Here is a 23,253-nt window from a genome sequence, read left to right on the forward strand (position 1 = left end):
TATTTTTAAGCATGTATGTTCAAAGTAACTGAAAGATTATATGCATGAAAAAGCAAATCATTTACAGTAGCAATTACTTAGAGCAATGCTAACGTTAAAGCTTGGTACAGTTATAACTATAATTTGTTGGACAAAGATACATTTTTGTTTGTTTGTGTCTCTGTGAACCAACACAGAAGATTTTAAATCAAAGATGTCTATATGTGATCAAAGAGCAGACTTTCAGCTTAAATTCGAGGGGTTTTATTTTTTAAAAAGTCCTTTAATTGTTAAGGAATTACAGCCATTTTTACACACACAGTGTCCTTTTCAGGGGCTCAAAATGAATTGGACAATTGACTGACTGCGTGACAGCACGACCAGGTGAGGCTCAATCCCTTTTTATTTCAATGGCAAATGAAGAAGACATAATATCAGAAGTTTATTGAAACTGCTGAATTTGCATTTTATAGCTTTTAATTTCAAGTGATGTCAATGCAAATTAGGGAGGCCATTAAAATATTACAAAGTAAACCTATCAGAGAAACAGCAAAATATTTAGGAGTGGTTAAATGAAATATGGTATATTTGTAAAAAGAATGATTGCAGTGACCAGCTCAGTAACACCAAAAGCCCCGAAAGGCCACAGAAGACAACCAAAGTGCATAATCCTATTCAAGTGGTTAAGAAAAACAACTTCATAACATCTAACCAAGTGAAGTGGAGGAGGTAGGCGAATTGTGGTCAAGGTGAACAATCATGAGACGCCCTCCTAAATGTAAATACAGAGAGTTTACAACGAGGTAGAAACCACTGTTTACACTCAAGAATAACAACACCAGATTAGACCAAGCCAGAAAACATATGAAAGAGTCTGCACAGTCTCTCTCTTTGTGTAAATGAAGCCCAGACCTTGTACCAGACTGATATAAAAGTTTGGAGGAGAGAAACAGTCTGCCAAACATGGTGGAGACAATGTTACGGGCATGTGCATGTAAGGCATGCCTTCCTCTCCACTCAGATTCAGCCACATGCTGCACGACTGATCAGACGATGCTTCACAGTGTTAAAGGATAATGACGGAGAGCGTAAACGCAACCCAAAAATTTCTCAAGGCAAAGAAATGGGATATTCTTCAATGGTCAAGTCAGTCACCTGATCTCAACTCAGCAGAGCATGCTTTTAGTTATTAAATCCAAAACTGAATGCTGAGAGACCCACAAACAAGTAAAAGAAACAGTAAAGCCTTGGTAGGTTGTAGGATTCAGGTAGTCACAACGCAAAGACTGCAAATGAAGAAACTAAAACTAAGAATGAAAAACAATCCTTAAATTAAAAATGACGTTAGTTTGTTCAGTTAATCTGACAATTGGAGCCTGTGTATAAAAAGGGCTGTAATTCCTAAACAGTTAGTGGAAAATGTTTGTTAAACCCCCTAACTTGAAGCTGAAAGTTTGCACACATATTGACTGATTTAAAATCCTCTGTGGTGGGATACAGAGGCAATACAAAATGTGTCTTTGTCCAACAAATTATGCCTTAAACTAGTGTACTAAGAATGGCATGTATAACTGTAACTCATACAAATGGAAAAGAGTCCCTACTAAAGAAGCAGTTGAGAACAGAAAGTGGCAGATGAATAAAGACTTACCTTTTGTTACTTTCATTGAGGTAGAGGGAGTAGAAGTGAATGAATGACAAGTCAAACACATTTAGCTGATAATGGCATGCACACTATATTCACCCCATTAACATTTGCACAAACACTGCCTCGTATGTGACATATCACCACTGGAAGTCTCCACACGCAGCAGCCACGACACCCAGCATCGTCCCCTCCCACTCTCTCTGCTATGGACCGGGCGAAGGCGGGCACGGCAGCCCGTCGTCCTACGTCAGAAGCGGCTTTGTTATTTAAACCTGAATCAAGCGAAGAGGAAAGTTTTCAGAGCCGGGGCAGCGTTGCCTAGCAGCTAGGCATAGGACTGTGGCTAGTTCACGTTCCCTGTTTTCATCCGTATATCGAGGAACCACGGACACTTCCCCGTCTCAGCCTGCCTGTCATTTATCTGATATTCTCTCACAGTCTTTTTGGCAATCATGACCCAGACCGTGACACTCAAGGGACCCTCACCGTGGGGTTTTCGGCTGGTTGGAGGACGGGATTTCAGCACCCCGTTAACTGTCTCCAGGGTAGGTAGTAATTTTGTCGTCTCTTGCGTCTGCGTGTTTATCCATTCATTGAGCTGTGGGAACAGACAGGGGATATTTGGCTGCTTTAAGTGAAGTAGGAAAATAAATAAATAAATATATATAAACTGAGTCAGGTTGGAAGTTGCTCAATGAATTAATCTTAACAGGTCTCAGAGGTCTGCTAGCCCTAACGCCAGTGTATAAACGGGAGCTTTACTCTCAAAGCAGACAGATGGGGGCGTCTAATTTCTGGCAGCTGAAATTGCCAGTACGGTTTAGTGAGTCATTGCAGTTGGCCGAACAACACTTATCGACGTTCAAAATCATCAGTCTCAACATAAACAGAACGACACAACACAGGGATATATTTATATAGTTTAGAAAAAGTGTTTTATAATTTGAATGAAACTAAGGCTAACTAATGCTAGTGAACCTATCCTTCATAGTAATATAAACTCTGTGACTTAAATACTTAATACTTATAAATAATTATAAACTATTCTACATTTGGATAACCTGGCAACAACTCAACTGGTTTTAGTTTTTTTTTTTTCTTTTATTAACTTTTTTTTTTTTTTTAAAGAAATGGCATTTGTGTTAGTTTTAAAATATATAATATTACACTATATTAATAAATCTTAATTAATCACTATTAATATTATTTATGGTAGTACCAGAACCAGTAGATGTATTGTTGATAGTAATCACAAAACCTCCTGAACTTTCCTGACCTTCACAATATGGGTCAGGAGTCAGTGTGCTGGCAGTTTGATCTGGCAGTAGCCAAAGGTTCTTCTCGGCCAGGATAAACACAGCCCGGTCCTGCTGCAGGCCTTACAGAAGGGACGGAGGGGAGGCGCTGACATTTGTTTTTCATCAGAGCTCATTGGTGTTGCTGAGGGATTCCAGGTGTTGTGCTCAGCTGTACCACCAGGCCTAAAACTACCCTTTAACTACAGACCTGCAGCACCTCAGACAAGAGGTTCACCTTTTAGATTTATGACGGCTGATAAACAACTTTGAGAGAAGAAGATGAACTCCCGAAGGTGACCCAAAGCGCTCTTTTTAAACCTAATAAAATATTATGTTTTTAAAAAAAAAGTTGTAATACAATGATGTGGCATGCTTCGACTCAGAGGGTGTCGTAAAACCTCGAGAGGTTTACTTGCTAACTTGACGCTTTTGACTCTGCAAACAACCTTAAAAGGTAGTTGAACTCTGCAGCTTAAACAAAAAATAGACATCAATCATGATATCAGCCTATATATCAAATATATAATATCTTCAGGAATCATCAAGTTTACTGTCTCTTTGTCTCTTTTCAAACTAGTGTAGTGGCCAAGGCAATAATTGTTTTGGGAAGAATGAGAGTTAACAAGCCTGTTGCAACCTCCTTGAGTTGTTTAGAATATTTCAATGGCATCTCAGGCTTTCCGATGCATGCCTAACTTCTTAAATAATTTGTTCAGCAAGCAAGTTGTGGTTTCAGGGTAATTAATCACACAATTTCTCACCAGATTAATCTGTGCGTGTATATGTGGGTGCCAGTGTTAAAAGCATGGCATGCATTGTGAAAGAGTTTCATAACTCTGCGGTGATGGCATCAGTAAAATTAATTGCAGGTTATATTTTACAGAAAGAGATGGCAATAAAAAACTGTGCTCACATGGAAGAGCTGCAGCAACAGCAATAGGGGATTTTTGAGTAACTCCAAAAACTTGGCTTGATATTTAGACAAGGAAGCAGCTGCTGAGATGTAAGCATATTTAGCCAAATATGTAATATCAGAGGCCTAAATACAAAGTGATTTGGCTGAAAGTCTCGTCATTACACTGCCACTTAAAGACCTTTATTTGCTTCTTGCCGGTCATTACAAACTCCTTCAATGTCCAATTGACACTGGCTTTAAACATAAGGAAAAAAAAGTGTTTTAATAACAGAACTTGATCCTTCAAATTCAGAGTGATGTAAAAACCAGAAAATATGTGACACTGATTCTCTGGTGCGGAAGTGTGTGAAGTGATTTATTGTTGCTGAAGTGCAGGAGTATCTCGTAAACCTGCAGTTCATCACATACTTGTTGCATTCTTGCTGTACGGTGCATGCCCAAGACAGCAGTTTGAATGCACTGAATGGTGACGCAGAAAGAGTTATAGAGGAAGAGCATGTTTGTGTGTGTCAGAGAAAGATACTTCATGTAGTACAGTAACTAGAATGCCTCCTCAGAGGGTATTTAAGCACCATGTAAGCATTACACAGGCTGGACTATTCAGATAGTTCTTAGTATGTTGGCTTATCCAAGAAAAGAAGAGAAGGCCGAAGATGAGAACTAAATATTAGGAGTTTTTGAGTGTTAGATTACTTTACACAGCCCTCCCCTCATCTAATGTCTTTCAGCAAGCATAAAAGTGAATGTCATGCAACACCTGCACACTGAAAGTTGTAAATACCAGAAAGCAAGTTATGATGGCAGCAGCTGGGTCTTTGCGTAAGGTGATAATCTTCCTGGATAAGCTGATTAGTCCCCTGCCAGCCCTTTAGGACTTCAGCTCGTTAATGGGATATGTTTATTTGACACTAGAAACATTTGTCCAGATGGCATGTGTAGGCATGGTGGGTCTGGTTGTCAAATGGCTTGGTGTGGATGAGAGACATTAAATAGCTGAAAAAACATTCCTTGATATCTCTGTAGAAGCATTTAAAGAGAACATGTTGAATGTGAAAGCTGTGATATTAGCCATTTTGTTAAAGTTACTTCCAGACAGAAGGTGATGCAGGACACTTGTCAGATTTGCCAGCTGGAAAACAGTCACCTTCCTGGACAGGAATTCACAACTGAGCGTTGGGTGAATAATGATCCAAGCAGTACACAGTGTCTCTGCGTTCCTTCTTTTTCGCTCAACCTGCTGCATGGCCTCTGCAAGATGAAGTTTTCAGACAAGTCACAGTAGGGATTTAGTTTTTGTTTATGAATGTAAAGGCCAGTTATTCACACATCAAATTCTTCTTTTAGTTGTCACAAAAATACAGATCTCCAAGTTAAGACTCTTTAATCTTCTAATGTCTAAGCCTTTATAGGTTAAAGTTAGGCAACCATAACCCTAATCCAGCCTTAAACTCTATTTTTGGAAAAAGGCAAAGTTTGTGATCATTATTTGTTCCTGACTGGGATAAGATTATAATACCAATAAAAATGACATATTCTGACTGTCAAAGATGGGTTAGAGTTGGTGTTAAATCATAGTCCACTCGCAGGAAAACTAATATGAACTGCAGCTAGTCACTTTCTGTCTTTGTGGCTGGTGTTTGCAGGACTTTACAAGATAAGGAGCACAAAGAGAAAATCAGTTATACCATGCGTCATTGCTCACGTTCTGCAACACTATCACAATCCTTTAATCAGCTGTTTTTCATGGAATATGATCGAGTACATCTTTAGTCTCAGTGGACTAAATGACTCAACCAAGTCATGTCATCCCACAATTGTTATTCTGCTTGTATTAGGATACTGGAATTACTGAAAATGAATTAAGAGCAAATGCAATTTCGGTGCATTGCAGGTATATATCACAGAACCTCAACACCACTGTACATCTGTCATATAGCAGAGACAGGATATTCAACCTACAGCCACATGGGTTATTTCTCAGACACTGCTGTGTATAATAATCAGCTTCAAGTTGCTGTCTGGGAGCCTTTTTTTCTCTCTAGGCTAGAATTACAGATGCTGCATTTCCACAACAAACTGAGCAAAATATAACAGATGGGTACCCTTGAAGAACTTCCTGTTGTCAGTGAAGCTGCTGAGCTCTTGAAACAGTACAGGGCAGAGGGAACAATGAAAGTCCTTGGGTGGTTTCTAAGTTTTTCCTGTTCATCTGGTTATCTGATGTATGAAAGTGGATTTCAGTGATTGTTGTTATTATGATATCCATGCTGCAGTTAGACTTCAAGTGTTCTCTAGGGGGAAAGAATTGGGCGACTGCTCATATTCTCAGAAAACATGTTTGTTTCAGTATATTTGCTGCGAAACTTGCAAAAGAATCTTCTGGTGGTCTCATGATCTTGTACAACATGTTCAAGCATCACATGGTGAAAGGAAATTTCAGGGAAAGCACAGCACATGTGCAAAAAAAACAGAAGACAAAACAGTCAGTTATTCTGCTAATCTGATTACAAATCAGATTGACTGGAACATCTCTGCCATTCTAGATGCACTTGAATGCAACTGTAATTACTTCAACAGGGCACTCCCATTTACTTGGGTTCTCATTTATGTCTGACCTTGCATCTTTAATCATCAACTTCAGTGTTGCTTATTGGTCTTGGCAGATTGAGCCTCTTTGTTTGAGCGTGAATAACACAAACCAGTTGGAGCCTCACACTCCAGGCGATGTATTGGGTTTTCAAGGTCATAACCATGGTTCTTATCTCAGGTCCAACAAGAAAACAAAGGCCTGAGACATTGCCAGAAAATTATTCTCTCTGTTGCTAAGATGTGCAACTCGGCGCTCCCACCCAGCTCTAAGTCTCTCTGTGGACTTTATACACGAGTACAACATCTGAAAATGACAGGCTCTTCTCATTTAAGTGTCGATCTTGTGATTTGCAGGTGAGGAGACATTTAGATAGAAAGCTCTGGTTGAAACTTCCCAGAATAAACAACTGTTGCTTTAGCAGTTTTTAAATAGCTGTAATTCATTGTGAGTCACATCTTAATTACACAGCTTTTTAAAAGTTGGTGGAACAATACAGCAGTCTTGTGTAAACTATTGTCTGTGTACTAGCTCTCTGATCAGTAATCCTGTAGGTTCCTGTAGGCCACCACTCCTTATTATCTGTGAATCTTTATTCTACTTCTTTATTCTACTACCTGGTCTGAAAAGACTTGTGATTGGCCCAAGTAAGTTTTCCAAAGACTGAACTTGAATGAGAATATGATAAAAGGGTATTATTTGTGACACCCACTCACTCCAAACAGTTTTGCGTACTGCAGCTTTAAGTATCACTGCAGAGCAAATAGGAACTTTTCAGGAACTAAGACAAACACCAAAGGACATTTTAAAGTCCCTGTGTTACCTTGAAAAAACAAAATACAAAAATAACGTATAACCTGTCAGATTACTTCTGTGTAGATGATGTCACACTTGAATGAGTTTTGATGCAGCACATGCAGCGCGTAATGTGCAAACACACATAATCAAACATTTACACATTTACTCTTTTCTTTCCTGTGTTCTCAGCCTCGTTGCTTCTCTCGAGTACACGTCCACAGCGAAACCGCACTCCAGCATACTCACCAAACCTCAGCGTGCCACATGATGACTCTGTGTGACATGAGGCTGTCATTTGCTAACCGCTGTATCTGTTAGCATTTAACTGTGTCACTGTTTGTGGAGTAGCTTCTTACGGGAATGGGGATGAATGTTTGGATTGCCTAATAACCAGTTGCTAAAGTTTCTTTATGCACTGTTGATGCTTCCCTGCCATCATGACTGCCTGTCTTATGCTTGAACACCTTAAGTGACCTTGCCGCAATAACAAGTGCCAGGTTTCTCTCTACTTGACATATATCGTACCACTCTTTTTAGGTTAAATCTAAGTTCTTCTTTACAGATGATAAATAAAAACATACTGAGGAAAAAAAAATACGATGACTTGATTGTGATTCAATCAAATAGCAATTTGATGTATTTCCAGTTCACTCACTACCTGGGTAGTGGGCAATGTTCCCTCTAAGCTGCGCACGTGCGCAATTGCGCACTGCTGGCACGGTCTCTGCGCACAGAAAATCTGTGTTGCGCACAAAAGAAAAAAATCTAACCTGCATTGAAATTAAAATGAATACTTTAACAATTCTGTTTTGCAGTGTTAGTCAGTAAGTGACTGGCTGCTCCAGTATGGGATTAGAACGATGCCACCTTATCCCATAGTCCAGCCAATAATGCGATTCACATTCGTATACGCAGCTAATCAACGTCGTTGACAGGCTATGACAGCGTCCTTATGTGCCGACACCAGTGTTTTAACTAGCAAAGCTGCGTGGCTGATGTGGAGTGAAGCCACGTTAATGACAACGTGTACAACCATCGGAGATGTGAGCAGGACAGACGGAACTGACGTCAGTAAATTGTGTTGATTGGCCACGTAAAACCAGAGTTGTGATTTAAAAAAAAAAAAAAAAAAAATGCAATGTTTGGTTTTCTTCCTGAATACTGTCGTTGTTTATATTTACTGCGGAATAAACGGTAAAAACTGCGTTTTATAAGAAAAAAGGCTCGAAAGCGCTCTCCGCCTGTGAGCAAAAACAAACTCCACCCCCCTCTCCCTTTCCTCCAAAAAAGTACCATGTCAACCAATCAAAAAATGATATGGCAACGTGGCATCTAGTTGTTAAGAAACGGGGGGAAGTTTTAGGAGTGACGGCGGTGTTTTGAGATGTGAGAGATTTGCGACTTTTAGCGCAAATCTTGTGTAGTTAGTGTGTAGTGTAGTTTTGTTGTGTGTGTCAGAACAATGAGGCGACTGCTGAATGTTACAGGAGTGATACATCTCCTGTTGTCAGGCCTGCAGGTATCAGGCTGTTGTTCTCCTTTATCTCATAGTGGACAGAAATAATTTTTTGGAGTGGCACAAATAATTTGTGTGGCATCAAATTTGACGCAGAACAGCTGATTGTTCTGTAAATAGTTTGAAATGTTTATTTAAAAATGCGTTGGCTGCATTTTAAAAAAAAAAAAATAGCTGCAAAAAACTTTGTTGTTTGGCAAACTGAGTTACTTTTTTGAAGAAGTAACTATATAATTAATTGCCCAGCATTGGTCATTATATACTGTATTTTGCAGACAGAGAGCTACAGGACTTCCAATAGTGTTACCATACTACACAGGTCAATGACTAGATTTTTTTTTTTTTTAAATTTTCATTGTTAGTGGGCTAAAGTAGTTAATTAAAAGTAGTCTAACATAAATGTAAATGCTGTAATTTGATTATTTTAATAAACCATGTAACTTGGATGTATTAGATGCTGGCGTGACCACAGTGCCCACGTCTGATGTCGCTCACAGTGGTCCATGGGATCGCTCAGGGAGTTTGTGTGTTTGCTCAGACACATGAAAAATTAGAGGGAACATTGGTAGTGGGTAACCGTGCATCATTAACAGCCCCACGCAGGAAGGGTTTTGTTAAGATAATGCAGATTTTTGTAGACTTTGTTTTAGCACTAGCCTCATTGCAGCAACATATGTCAAAGTAATCCATTGAGGTCATAACAGTTTTTTCTTAGCTCAGCTTTCCCCTTTAAGGATGATAGCATTGTAGATAACTCATGTGACTGTGACATTATTCTCTACCAGAAAGGTTCTAACAGTTGGTTAGTGTTATGGTTTCTTTCTAAATGTAACCAAGTGGTTTTGTTGCCTGTAAGTTACAAACCTGTGAAAGAAAAGGAAAAATTATAATAAAAAAGAAGTCCTGATCATGTTATGTCAACACTGATTTTTTGGTCTCACTTGCAATATAAACCTCAGTCTCCTGGGTGAATATCCTGCATTTGATCCATATGTCACACACTCCACTTCCTAATGGCTTCACCCAACTTTCTAAAGCCTATATGACCGTTAATTGATACATTTAGCATAATCTACGGAAACTAAACTCTAGCAGCCAGAAAAACAACACGATTGCTGTTGTTTTTAATTAAATCCTTAGATATCTGTGGGACAGGAAAGTAGGTTTACTGGGTGAAAGTTAGATTTGAATTCACACCGAATGATATAAAGCCTCTAAGTCAGGTCATTTTGTTTAAATGTCTTTTCTCCCCCTCCAGATTGTACAGGAAACCCCGTTTCATTGTTGACAACAAATTTAGTCACATCATTTTTGAGGAGATTGATGCTTTTCATCCTTGAGTTACATTTTTTTATTATTATTTTTGCCAACATATGAAGCAATAGGAAATGGATCACCTAACTTGTGGTATGCTGTTGTGAGTAAAAAGACCACAATGATATGACATAGATAAACAAAATATCCATTTGTTATTTAAAAGCTGTTTCGCAATCGTGTAAACTTTAACGCTCTGTAGATCTAAGTAATTACATCACACACAGAGTTAATATAGCACATTATGCGTATGCGTGAACTGTGTAGCTCTACATCATCCTTACATTTCCTTGCAGATGGGAATCTTTTTCTGTTAGTCACTCCATAGTCATGCTATTGTGGTGCTTGGCATACTACTATATGTATTTGTTTTTAGGTGTACTAGTAAATGTATTGGAATAATTCGCTATGCTGCATGGCCTGACGCTGAGGTGATCTTACTCTGTTGCTATTGCATGTCCTTCATTCCACTTTGACACAATCCAGACATAAAGCAAAGACACACACAGACATCTGACATGCATTCTCACAGGGGAGGTTGTGCTAAATGACAGGGGCAAACTATAACCTCCAGTTAGTGTCTGTGAAAACAGGCACTGACAAACAAGAATCCACTATGTTTCCAACTCCAAGAAAAGCTTTGTTTGTGCCTCTGCTCCTTTGAAAGGATCTATCTTGAATTTACAGAACTTAGATTACACTTGCTCAGTTGTTTATGCCAGGCTTCTACAAGAAGCAGCTTATAAACAGTGCAAGCTTAGGTGGGTTTGCATTTCCCAGGGACTCACCGAAACACACAAACCTACTCATACTCCCCACAGTTTACCGGAACTGAGTCAGGGACATTGGGCGGTCAGAGGCTGTAAATTAGGAATTCCACATTTGAACCACACGACTCAGCTATTAGTGCTTCGTGGAGCGTGAACTTGTATGCCTTTGCTCTTGAAAGGCTCCTCCCAGTTAGTGAGTCTGCTTCTCTTTTACATGCAACTGTCTTTGGATTCTGTTTATTTTTCCAGACTTTCAACCAATCATATCTTTATTTAGCTTTAATTAGATTACTGAAAAGTGCTTGTGAAAATGTGTTAGATCATGGTTTTTCAGCCTCCAGAGACAGTATATCTTAAGGTTTAGCTGTCATTGCAGTAGACATTATAAGAGGGTGTGGAGTTCGGCAGAGAGTAGTCTGGTATGAAGATGAATGAGCTCAAAGAGTGATGCATTTACCAGCTCGCATGATGAAACAAAGATTAGTCACAGACCCTTGATGTACAGGAGTAATAACAGGATGCTCTCCAAAACCATCAGTTTCCTTATCTTCTTATCCTGATAAATGAAAAGCAGGTTTCTGCTTTTTAGGTTGCCTCATAATTTCTTTAGGATAATAGGGCTAGCAGGCTAGTGTGCAGTCATGCGCTGTAGCTTTTTTCTTTTAGTTAATTTAGAGGAAACAGACCATTTCTCCACCCCCCCACCACCCCAGGGACCAATCTTTTGGTTTAAGAGAAATAATGATTTCAGTCAACCAAGATTTTGATTGGTTGAGTACAGCCCTTGTGACCAACTGGAAAAAGCAAGTCCAGATGATATAAAAATGTAACATATTATTGCTTAATATTCCCCCCAAAATGGTGCAACTACACAAATCATCATCGAGCTGCAGGAATCTCACATTTAATGGCTGGGAAAATACAGACAAACTAATAGCCATGCAGGTCACTGTTCACAGCACATTACACATGCAAAAAAGACTAGAGACATGATGACAACTGTTCACTTTGCATCATGATTTTTGTTTCACTGCTATAAAAGACTTTTTTTGCTCTGCAGCCTGCCAGATGACAGCGACTTGTTTTACTGCGGAGGAAATAAGCTGCAGTTTCTTCTTATTAATGTCAGACAAAACCATATGATCAGTCAGAGGCACATGTTTGTGTATGTGTAATAATGCAAAATTGATATCACATGTGACTGCCCTCCCCCTTACTCTCCGTTGGGGCTCAAATATCCACTGGCCAGGAGAGTTTTTCGGAAAGAGAGATCACAGAGAAGAACCTGCTCTCTCTAACTCTTGAAAGAAAATCCACATTAAAGAGGTGGGGACATGCTGTGCAGAAATAAAAAAAGACAAAAGGAAATGCATTAATTATATAAAGAACTTATTGCACAGATGCCTGGAAACGAGTCTAACATTACACAGATACATTGTTGTTCAAGGTTCATGTGCATGCCTGGTTCAAAAGTAACATACTCCCCAGACTTGAAACTTCACTGTTTCAACTTGAGCTGATTATAAAATTACACATGCATAGCCTCAGTGAGGTATTGGAAATTTCTTTTTTTTTTTTTTTTTTGGCAAAAGCTACAACCATTAGGTTAGTTAATGTAGCATACACCGAATTATCTGCTTATTGGCCTGCTGTTTAACCATTCTACACATATGAAAAAAGGGGGAATAAAGAACCAAATCAAATACTCTTAGCCATTTGTTTCATCTTGTGCACATAGATGGTTATATTGCATGGATGGTGCTACATAACTGGAGTTCATTAAATTCCCCCAACCCACACACACGGCATAGCAACTTTTCTGATGAAAACCCCTGATATGGATTTACTGAATTTGAAAAGACCGGGTATATAAAGTGTTACCCTTCCTTCCAGGTATTTCACCACCTTTAAAAGTGAGAAGACGATTCACCTGGGTCATTGTTGAAGGCTTTTGACAGTGTAAACCTGGAGTGCTGCCCCAGGTGCTGTGACATAAATCAAAGACTGGCTTCTCTGTGATGACGCTCCCAGGCTAATTCTCTTTTTCTCACCAACATTTTGAAACCACTTATAATGGCTCTTTATTTTCTCTTTTCTTTTCTTGGGTGTGCTTGGATTGTTGTGTGTGTCTGTGCATATCCGGTATGTGTGAATATTGTTAGGTGACACCTGGCAGCAAGGCAGCCCAAGGTGACCTGTGTCCAGGCGACACCATTCTGGCTATCAACGGTGACGCGACAGAACACATGACTCACATGGAGGCTCAGAACAAGATCAAAACCTGCACTCAGCAGCTTACGCTCAGCATCAGCAGGTATGGAAACATGAGACTACCCTCACTGGAAAACTGGTGTGTTTAAACCATAAATTGACCTGTAATCACACTCTTTCAGTTGAGGGAATGGTTATATTTAGCGCCGCAAAACATTGCAGAAAAGAAAAGAAAGCGAATCTTTGAAGAAACACTATGTACACAGCTGTTGTACCAGCTGAATAGTAGTTTACTATTAGCCAGCTAGCTGTGTGGCATCTGTGAGTTGTATTCATGTGACACACTGTAGATTAACCATATTTTCCATGAAGGGTGACCTCACTGGAATTTTAAGGTTCAGAATAATTGGATATCAGGAAATGCTGAGCTTTCTAATCAGTCGTCAGCTTATGAGTTTTGCTCTGAGGCTCATTAAGAAAATTGAGTTGAAAACCTTGACAGATTTTTTTTTTTTTTTTTTTTTTTTTGTATGACTCGGGTCATTTATTGCCTCTCATCCAGAAAAACATGTTGGTGATTCGTCTGTTCTGCCTGGCACCGTCGAGTTACAGTGACAAGTGACGAGTTTACAAGAGTTAAAATGATCGAGTCACTTCACCTACAAAGCGCTGTCAAAATCAATGAGGCTTGTACATACAGTGAGTCAAACTGTAGTCAAATGGTATTCCCGGGTCGATATTGTGCATTGGTGCGCTTCATGAGTTGGAAAATGATCATCGTTTTCGACCTGGTATGTGAAGATGTATGAACTGACCTCAAGTGAAGGTCAGGAACAACAAGTTTCTGTCAACATAGCAGAAAAAAGATCATCCATCTAAACATTTAATGAAGGAGTGGGGTGGGAGACGGGTAGGTCAGGGGTGGTTGGAGGTTAAAACCAAGGAAAATCTGAAATGTCAGTCACTTCCCACATTTCTGTTAGATGGTTGCTTTGGGTTGCCAGAGTACTGGAAAGTGCAGAGCGAATCTGGCAATCTCTAAATCCCATCCCCTCAGATGGAGAACACTGTGTGGTTTCAGCCTCAGTTACAAGTGACAACTGCCAACTGGTGCTTCAGCGTTCTCCTTTTAGGGCAGAAGACAACGCAGTCTCTCTCCCTCTCTTTCCCTTTGTCTGGTTAGAAACATGATGGTTACTCGCAGATTGGAGTGTGAACAAGAATTATTTCTGAAGTAGTAAGACCCATCAGATCAAAAAAGACACAAAGGAACTCTAAATTCAGATTTTTTTTGTTCTGTTTCTGTATTTGTGTTTTACAGTATCCACTCTAGCATAACAACTCCTCCTCCACCCCCACAGCCTGTAGTAGGAACCATCTACCCATATATCAAGCTGAGCAACTGAGCGTTAAGTGGTTTGTCCACAAAGGGATTGTAAATTTATTTGAGGATACATGAAATAGCATACTGCACAAAGACTAACAGAGATCATCTGTAGGTGTGGGAGCAAAAACAGGCCACTCTCGCTGTTTTACTGGCACCCTAATGTTCCTAAATTCAGCTTAAACTTGCCCTAAAGTAGCCAAACGTGTTTAACAAATTAAGGAAGTAAGAAGTAATTTAGTCATTTAGCTTGATAAACAGCAGGAGCATTTGAGAGTGATGACTGAGACCCAGCATAAGGAAGAATAGATTCTATTAGTTGAATCTTTGCCTCATGCTCCTTCTTTTTTCTGTTTGTTTTACCACATTGGCCCAGCTACAGGATGTTTACAGTGGCTATCAAATTTTAGGTGTCATTTTTTTGTGGCAGTAAATAAGAGAATTTTTTTTTTTTTTTTTTTGTACACATTCCCAATGTTTTGTAGAATGCATTTAGCCATAATTTAAATAGGTGTAGTGCTTAAACATTGTAATGGGTTGGATTGAGGTTAAAATTATTTGAAATGAATGTGTCGCATTGTCGTTTTAAGAGTATCAGAATCAATTTAACTTAAATTCAGTTTAGTTTTGTAGATCTATTATAAAAGCAAAAGGTTTGAGCGACAAGATTTTTTTTTTTTTTTGTTTGACTGTTTTTAACTAACTTACTTTTAAACTAAACCCACAAGTGAACCACAAGATACAGCCATGTTTGCTCATCATTCCTCCTTAATACCCCTTTGAACTGATAAGATAGCATTTGGACTCAGAGCAATATAATAAGAGGCTGGACGAGACTAGCTGCTGGAATGTGACCTTTGTGCTGTTATTGGTTAAATAATTACAATGTAAGCTGCACTTTGGTGAACAGGAGGAGGGCAAAGCAAGTATGAGAGATAGGCATGCACCCTTGGCTGCGGTGCACAGAGCTGAAATGAGCTGCTGGTGAAGTGGAGGCATTAGGGGTTCCAGCAGAAGAACAAATACTGTAAAAAATCATGTGAAAGTTTAGGATTGTGAGATAGAGACTTGATAAGAGACGAGAAGCGGTGTTAAAAGTTAAGATTGCTGGAAAAGATAGTGAGAATTTGAAAAACAGAAAGAGACGATGCAACAATAAGCTTGGAAGTTAAAGCCAAAAAGAAGAGCAGTGAATCAGTGAGAACAAGAGAGAACTGCCTCTACGCTTCCAAGGATGCTGTTTGACAACCAGTACTTTTTGCTTCATGTATTTCTGGTAAACGCAGTTTAAACGCAGTTTAGCTCAGAGAACCTAAAACCAGAATTATACTTCCGATTTTTTTTCTTTTGTTCTTTTCATCTGAGAGAATGACACTGCAATCAGTTATTTAGTTGGCAATTCTTTTTTTTCTTTTTCTTTATTTTTATCTTTATCTGAAAGCTGTCATTTCCCACCATGCATTTCTCTACTGGTAGGTTAAAAAGGTGGCTCTCGTGGTGGTCCACAATATCATTCAACTGCTTCATGAAGCTGCAGTTTCAATACAAGATGAGGGGCTCATTGGAGAGGTAGCTGATTATTATTACGTTATTCATTTCCCTCAAAGTAGACCTATAATTGCATGAATTATTCATGTGTGCTGAGCTTGTGCATCACCACTGTTTCCCATGAAAAATTTTGTAAAAGGCGTCATGTTAATAAGCAGCATCTGTCACTATGGCAACAAACAAAATAGCCATGCCTTTAAAAAAATAAACCAAAAAAATCAACAGGCAAAAATGAGAGATTTTGCCAAAACTACTAAGAAACCAATCAAAGTAAACAATACAGAACAAATCACAAATATTGGACTGAAAAAATTCCCAGATTTAGTGAGCTATAAAAATCAGCCACATGGTAGCCTGTTTTCTGGCTGGTGAAGAAGGTCAAAGTGGTTAGTCAAAATGTATCCTTCAATGGGGGTGTAATGTTCATATGTAAAAGATGTCTGTCATTTATTGCAAGAGATTTGAAATATGGACCTTTTCTGTTTATTGGAAACACTCCTCAGTTGTGGGCTACAGAAATAACTAGGGATTATTTAATTGTAACCATTCATTTTGGAGTCAATAGCTGCAAATGGGAGTGACTCAAAGAACCCATGCTGACTCACTAGAAAATAATATTTTTTAGAGGACAGCAATTCTTAGCCCTCATTAAAAGACTTCTCCATAAAATACTCCAAACAGTCACGAGAAACAGGAGACCTGTAATTTTGTGCTGCTGCCGATGGACAAATATATGAGTCTACACGTCTGCTGTGAACCAAAATTACAGTACGCCGCGCTGATCTGAGCTTGAGGTCTCGTGTAACACAAGAACGTTTCCTTCTAATGTGTTCACGTTTATAACTTTCTTAACCCCCATTTATCACAATTTCTATTATGGAGCCTTTTTAAAAGCACTCAGCTTCAGGGAGTTTCTTGGTAGGTGCCTCTGGGGACTCAGAAAAGCTAAATAAGATTTAAAGGGTGATTATAGAAAAGAGATTAGAAGCTCTGGTTGTGCAGAATTTCTTTACAGTTTGTGGTAAATTAAATGTTTGAATTTGTGCTTTTATCTTGATTAATATCTACTTTTAATGCAGATAGTAATTTGATATATATAGATATATCTATCTAGCTATCTATCTAAGTTTCCCTTAAGTATAACTAAATGTGCTACAGGTAACCTTGGACATCTCCTGATTTCATTTAGTGTCATTATCATGTAATTCTTAATGTCAACTAATGCTTTTGCATTTACCTCGGAAGTCAAATGAGTTGGGAGTGGCATTACTTCTGAGTTGAGCTTGTTAGAGTAATAAGACTCAGAAAAGCGGAAAAAAGCAGGGTGAGTTTTCCTTCTTGGCAAGGTAGAACCATTCATATATCACTAGCAATACAGCACAATGGTTTTTTTGCACACAAATGTAGCATGTTCATGGCTAGAACCTGGTCAGTGCATTGCATATAGCTTGTTTAGCGAATCACAAATATGCAATACTGGCAATACTGATGAAAAGTTTGACGGTTTTGTGATGATTTCCGTTCACAGCTGCCACTTTCGATTGTTAAGACAGGATTGCTGAGGTTACTCCGACTTTCCAAGTTGGAAATCCAACTTGAAGGGGGGTTTCAGTTGAAAATCTTGACAAATAAAAGCAAGCCATGCAAATTTTATAGCTTAGTTGTGTTTTAGCCTTTCAACACTGATATATTTATCAGTTACTTTGGGCTAAACCATCAACTCTTGCATGTTAACAGGTTTAACCGTGCTTCACTGTGGTTTTACTGGCATAGTCTACATTATTTTCTCTTCATACAGCAAGTGGGTGCTGCAGCTCTGTTCTCTTAGAAAGGATGTGTTCTTAAAAAACAAAATTTTATGTAGATTTTAACATATGTGTAAAAATTAATTTCAAAAGAGTTTCACTTGTGGCTGCTTGTCTGTATATTCCAAGGGTGTCAAGTACTACAGTTTGGTCAAACCTGCTCATGTCATAAATATGCACTTGGTTCATGGTACTAGTTACTTAGTTTCTCATTCTTAAAGAATTCTTGTAAGAGACTCCTTAAAATGGCTACTGGTTAAGTGTAACTTTCGAGCATACAAGATTAATGTTTTAAAGTGGCAGATTTAAACCCAGACCTTACTTTGCCTGGATGGTGGTGGAAAGCACCGGCTCAGACAAATCTCTCACTGTTGTCGAGCTGCATCAAGATGATTGCCATGAAGGCTGTAGCAAGCGGATGTTTTACATAATTTTCATACTTATCGAAACTTTCATTCACCTCCCATATTCTGGATGTGTCCACATTTATTACATCACTGCAATATTTTACTGAGATGTTTTGAGCCATCTACCCACTGAAGAAAAGAATTACACTGCATTGGAATGTAGCCTAAAATGAATGTGTGCTCTTGTGTGTATTTCTGGCATCATATTGGAAGAACTATCAGTTAAACAGGAGGAAAGATTATTGAGATTGAATGAAGTGGACAAAGTGGTGAGAAGAAAAAAGAACAGAGGGAAAATTAGGAATTTAAAAAAAGGTAATACGTGGACGAGGAAGCAAGGAAGGTAATTCGAGGTCAACACTTACACACAGCTTTCCATTTTCCAGCAGGCCTGTCAACGCTCTGCTGTGAGGCAAAACACCCTTGCAAGTTTTTCTCAGTTCCTTGTGTTCATATGGAGTCGTGTCATCTCAGGGTAGAGGAAAAATGGCTTATATCGCCTCCACAGACACGCAGTGTCCAAGTTCATGTAACGTCAGAGGACCTGGCTGACTCATGAGGCCCATTTTGGAGTTTGTCATGTCTGCTTTGACCAGACATAAATAGAATCTGCGAATACATGAACCAGCTGTGGAAGAAAGCTTCTCCTGGAAAAATGAGCATGAGAAAATCATGCTCATTCTTCTTCTAACCTCTCCACGTCTTACCATCCTTGTCCATGACCTCTTGTTACCATGCTGTTATCTCCCTCTCCAAACCTAAATCCCATTCAACTAAACCACTTTTTTTATTTCTTCACTTTGGTTTTTCCTTCTCTGTCGCTTCCACGGAGCCGCCTTCTCCCTGCAGTTTCCCTCTTTTTGCCAGAGCTTATTGGAGAGAACACTTTCTCTTCAGATGCCTGGGAGACAGATGATGGTGGTTGGGATTTGTGTTTTCCACTATTGGTCAGGCTATTCGGAAAGAGTCATGCTGGGATGGCAAGTTAAATGTGCTGAAAAATGAGTCATGATTCCTGGGCTGCACGTGTAATTCTTGTTTTGCTATTGTAAAACATCTGAAATATATATGGCCTGTTGCACTTATTTTGAACTGTCAGTGTTAGAAATGGGTCCGGGTGCAAAGAAAAGTTGCACCACTGATGGTTTAGACCTTTAAAAGTCAGTTCTTCCAAATAACATAAAAGCAGCATTTCCAAATGTGTATATAGTTTCAGCTCGTTCATCTCTGGGGTTTGGCTTCCACTTCCAACAATTGTGGTCAATTCAGTTTCACTTGTGACAGAAAAGTTGCAGCACCAGCTGAAAGAAAAATATCCTGGTTACTGAGAAAATACTTTATACAGAGAATCATAAATACATTATGTTGATCTTCTTTTTATTGACATAGCTGCAGAAAATTCCAGGGCCAAGTTACAAAGGGTTTTTTTTTTAATCTTGTCAATACTTTGGTTCGCATACACTTGTCAGAAAAAGAGTTGTAGCGAGTGATGGTTGATTAAATAGGTCCAGGATTCACTTACTGGGTTTTTAAAAGCTTACAGGCACACTAGACATGCACCATCAATGACTTCCACTCATGCTTTGATGCTTTTGGATGTGGTTAGACATGCAATGGTGTCATATAAGGCTATGATTAGGGGAATAAGATGGGTAACGCATGTAGTATGAGTGCATATCTCAGCCCTACAGATGCAATTAGATGTGTATATATATGTAATTCTGATCATGATCTGAAGAGTAAAACCAAAACAAGAAAGAGTATTTGAATTCAAACAGAGAAATCAGGCAGAGAAAAGACAGAGAGTGAGGTCCCTTTGGTGTAGAATTTGCCTCTTGCTTCTCACTTTGACTTAATGACCCGTGATTCACAGATGAAGAATTATGCACAAGGCTGCATGGGACCAAAGAAGCACAGGACTCCAGCAGGGACAAAAACAAAAAGAAACCTCCAAAGGAACCAACTTGTCTACACCCCTCCACTACCAGGGCTGTTTTCTCCTGTTTCTTCATCTCATCATTCCTCTCACACTCTCCAAAGGTCTCCTTTTTTGTGGTTACAACTGTAACATCAGTGGAGTTTGGGAGACTGTGTTGCACAAGAGGTCGAAGGGACGATTGTTCCTCCCTTTCCCCCTCTTCCATTGATCTTGTCGGCGCACAGATGGAGATTTTTTTGAAGTGTCCCTTTGAGATCTGCCAATGAGACCTCTAAAGCTGCACTTTAGACAGTTATTGCCTCGTCTTAAATGCTACAGAAACAACCCCCACTTAAGTACGGGCAGGTCCAGTGATGACCAAAACAACTTAAAATTGTCCTTTTTCAGATGGCTTTGATAATGGAGTAAGACTCTAAGTGAACCCTGAAATGATCAGTTATCAGCCTTGTCTTAATTTGAGGGTTTGCAGCCGTCTGCCCCATGCTCCTTTTTGAACATTGTGGTCATGTGCAGCCAAAGTAAACTCATCTGCTGTTCCAAGATCCAGATCTCTCCAATCAGGAAATTAAACCTGGCAGGGGGAGGTCAGGCAAGGGAAAATATGATCATAGGAAAATCATTGTGATGACTTTTTTTTTTTTTTTTTCTGGTTTCTGTGTGTTTCCATTTCCGCCTTTCTTTCATTTTTTTTCTCTTTCACTTTTATCTCTTTTTATCATGAATTTTTATCTAACATCTAAATCTTCATTTTTAGGGGGATTTCATGGGTTTCATGTTTTCTTTTTAAATTCTAATCCTATGAAAATAAATCCATGGGATCTAAAAATTCTTTGCCTTTGTATTGAAGTTGATATATTAGAGGTAGGAGTATTCACCCCTATGCTTTGACATCATGGTGCTGTTGTGACGATGAGTTTATTTCAAAGAATATTTCCAGACACATTTTACTATCCAGGCCTGGATCAGACAGACGCATGCGCACAATCAAGTGGAAAGTTAGAGTTAGAGAGACAATCGACTAATTAATGAATGTTTAGCAGAAGTTTTTTGGATGTAGGATCCTCATGGCCCTGGGTAATCTGGGTGTCCTCATCACATCACACTTGTTTGCAACAGATTGTGTGGCTATTTTTTTTTATATTACATAACATACATTATGTTGAATTTGACATTGCCAAAATTGTTTCCAGATGACAAAACGACAGCTGTGGCACAGTTTTGTTTCAAGTGCAGTGCATATTTTTTAACTAGATGGTTACATGATTTTGACATCCCTCTTCAGAGTGACCTCCTAGTATAATGACCACTGTCTGCCTCTCATACTTTCCACTTACGCCTCTGCATTCAAAACTGTTAAGATGTATGTTCGGTAAATTCCTTGTCTTTGGTTTTCACCAAATACCAATTTAAATGGGCCACTTCAGACTGAACTCCTTTCAATAGGGTGTTTGTATGGTAGCCATCGCAACCAAACATTCTGGATACATGAAGGCTTTCAATTTCTGAAACGTGGAGGAATTGGCGGAGGAGGGGGGTGCAGGGTTCATCCTACGCAGTAGCGCTTGTCCATCTGCAGACACTCGGCGCCTTATAAGAGCGTCCTTGATAGCAACACCTCCATGGTTCATATCTGAAGCACTGGCTTAGCTCATACATTGATGTGCCAGCTGCCAGCCCAATGACCTCACCTCTTTAGACGTCAACCCTCCCCCATGTGGGGGTCAACAATGCATTCATGCACTCGCACTACTTCTGTTAATGGTTTTTATGTCTTTGCAGATGAATAGGAAAGTGAAGAAAAGCACACACACACACACTGCTGTCCTTCAGCGTCATGTCCGGGTGTTTTCCCACTTGACGGCCAACACTATAGCAACAAAAGCCAGATGAACCAAAGAATTCCCCTTGATTCTTTTATGTGACCGGAAAACTTCCTCTAGTTGAATGTGAAACTTGAAAGTTAAATAGCATTCCTAGTGAACCATTACTAATGCCGTTGGAAATGAATAGCACCAGTTTATCAGCTGGAAAGATAAGTTACACGCCCTTATTTTCACCAGGGTATTTTATTTTGGGTCTTTCAAAAAAAGAAAAATTGCTCTGTGCCCCTGCTTACCGTGTGCTTTCATAGAGGCTCATTCAGCAGTGCTATAAGTAATGTGTTTTATCATTGCTGTCAGACTGTAAGTCCTTTTACTTTTATGTAAGAATATGCAACTGGAGTCAATTACTGACAATCTAAACATGAGAGGGGTAAGCCTCAGATTCCAGTAATTCAGCTATCGCTACTTATGACAAATCCACAGCCCAAGATACAATGTGCTCTTCTAGTGATAGTTCAAACAGTGGATTTATGATATAATGATGATGACATTATCTTGGTATCAGTGGGAGGAAAGTAGCTTCATCCCATTAAAAATGTGAAAGCTGCCAACTATACATAAAAATCCACATATACATGCATGTTCATGCCCAGACTTTACCTTGAGTACTGTGAGTGTTTTGGCACAGAGGCATCTTGCACTGCTAATATTCAGTAACAGTTATGGGATTTTGCGTGATCCTAAAGCTGACATCTTTCCCAGTTTACATCAGTTCTAAAACGATTAGAGCATACAGACTACTTTCATTTTTCTGGGTTCATTTTCAGACATTCACAAATACTTTATAGGTTCCTTGGGGGGAAAAATAAAAAGATGTCGGCAAAGAAAAATCCATACTCTCAGCAGAAATCATTGCTTCAGCTTGGGTGTCAGATGGCATTGGATTTATCTGAGACTCTCTTTTTTTCTCTCTCTCATGGGTATTGTCTTTCAGATCAGGATCGGGAGACAGAGTGTGGTCACCAACAGTTAGTGAAGATGGCAAGACAAGCCCTTACATGGAGCCCGACTCACAGGTAACCACTGTTTACAGTGGATTTCCCCAAGCACAAGTCACATGCATTTCTTAAGATTTGAATTCACATGAGGTGGGATGCGGTCAGGTTTCTCGTTGAATTTGTCATGCTGCCAACCAGAGCGATGGCTATAACTGCATCATGACTTTGAAGTACAGTTTCCTGGGTGTGAGACGCAATTCTCCTCAGTGACAGAATCCATGGAAACAGGCACAACAATCAATCTTGAAATTG

General features: G+C 39.3%; 2 protein-coding genes across 4 annotated transcripts in view; one reads left to right on the forward strand and one right to left on the reverse strand.

Moving 5' to 3' along the window:
- p4ha2 (procollagen-proline, 2-oxoglutarate 4-dioxygenase (proline 4-hydroxylase), alpha polypeptide 2) overlaps nucleotides 1-1,838 on the reverse strand; it is a 45,102-nt gene extending 43,264 nt beyond the window's left edge. For all 3 annotated transcript variants that reach the window (XR_013911751.1, XM_080307244.1, XM_080307245.1), the window contains exon 1: nucleotides 1,631-1,838. Coding sequence is in view for 2 of the 3 variants with exons in the window: in XM_080307244.1 (XP_080163370.1) it covers nucleotides 1,631-1,691 (61 nt within the window). In the remaining variant the exon portion in view is untranslated. The remainder of the gene's footprint in view (nucleotides 1-1,630) is intronic.
- pdlim4 (PDZ and LIM domain 4) overlaps nucleotides 1,830-23,253 on the forward strand; it is a 46,963-nt gene continuing 25,539 nt past the window's right edge. Inside the window, exons 1-3 of the mRNA XM_026183286.2 lie at nucleotides 1,830-2,172; nucleotides 12,989-13,140; nucleotides 22,938-23,019. Coding sequence (XP_026039071.2) covers nucleotides 2,080-2,172; nucleotides 12,989-13,140; nucleotides 22,938-23,019 — 327 coding nt within the window. The 5' untranslated portion in view covers nucleotides 1,830-2,079. The remainder of the gene's footprint in view (nucleotides 2,173-12,988; nucleotides 13,141-22,937; nucleotides 23,020-23,253) is intronic.

The sequence above is a fragment of the Astatotilapia calliptera genome, chromosome 10 (genome assembly GCF_964374335.1).
Source record: "Astatotilapia calliptera chromosome 10, fAstCal68.1, whole genome shotgun sequence".
Classification (NCBI taxonomy): domain Eukaryota; kingdom Metazoa; phylum Chordata; class Actinopteri; order Cichliformes; family Cichlidae; genus Astatotilapia; species Astatotilapia calliptera.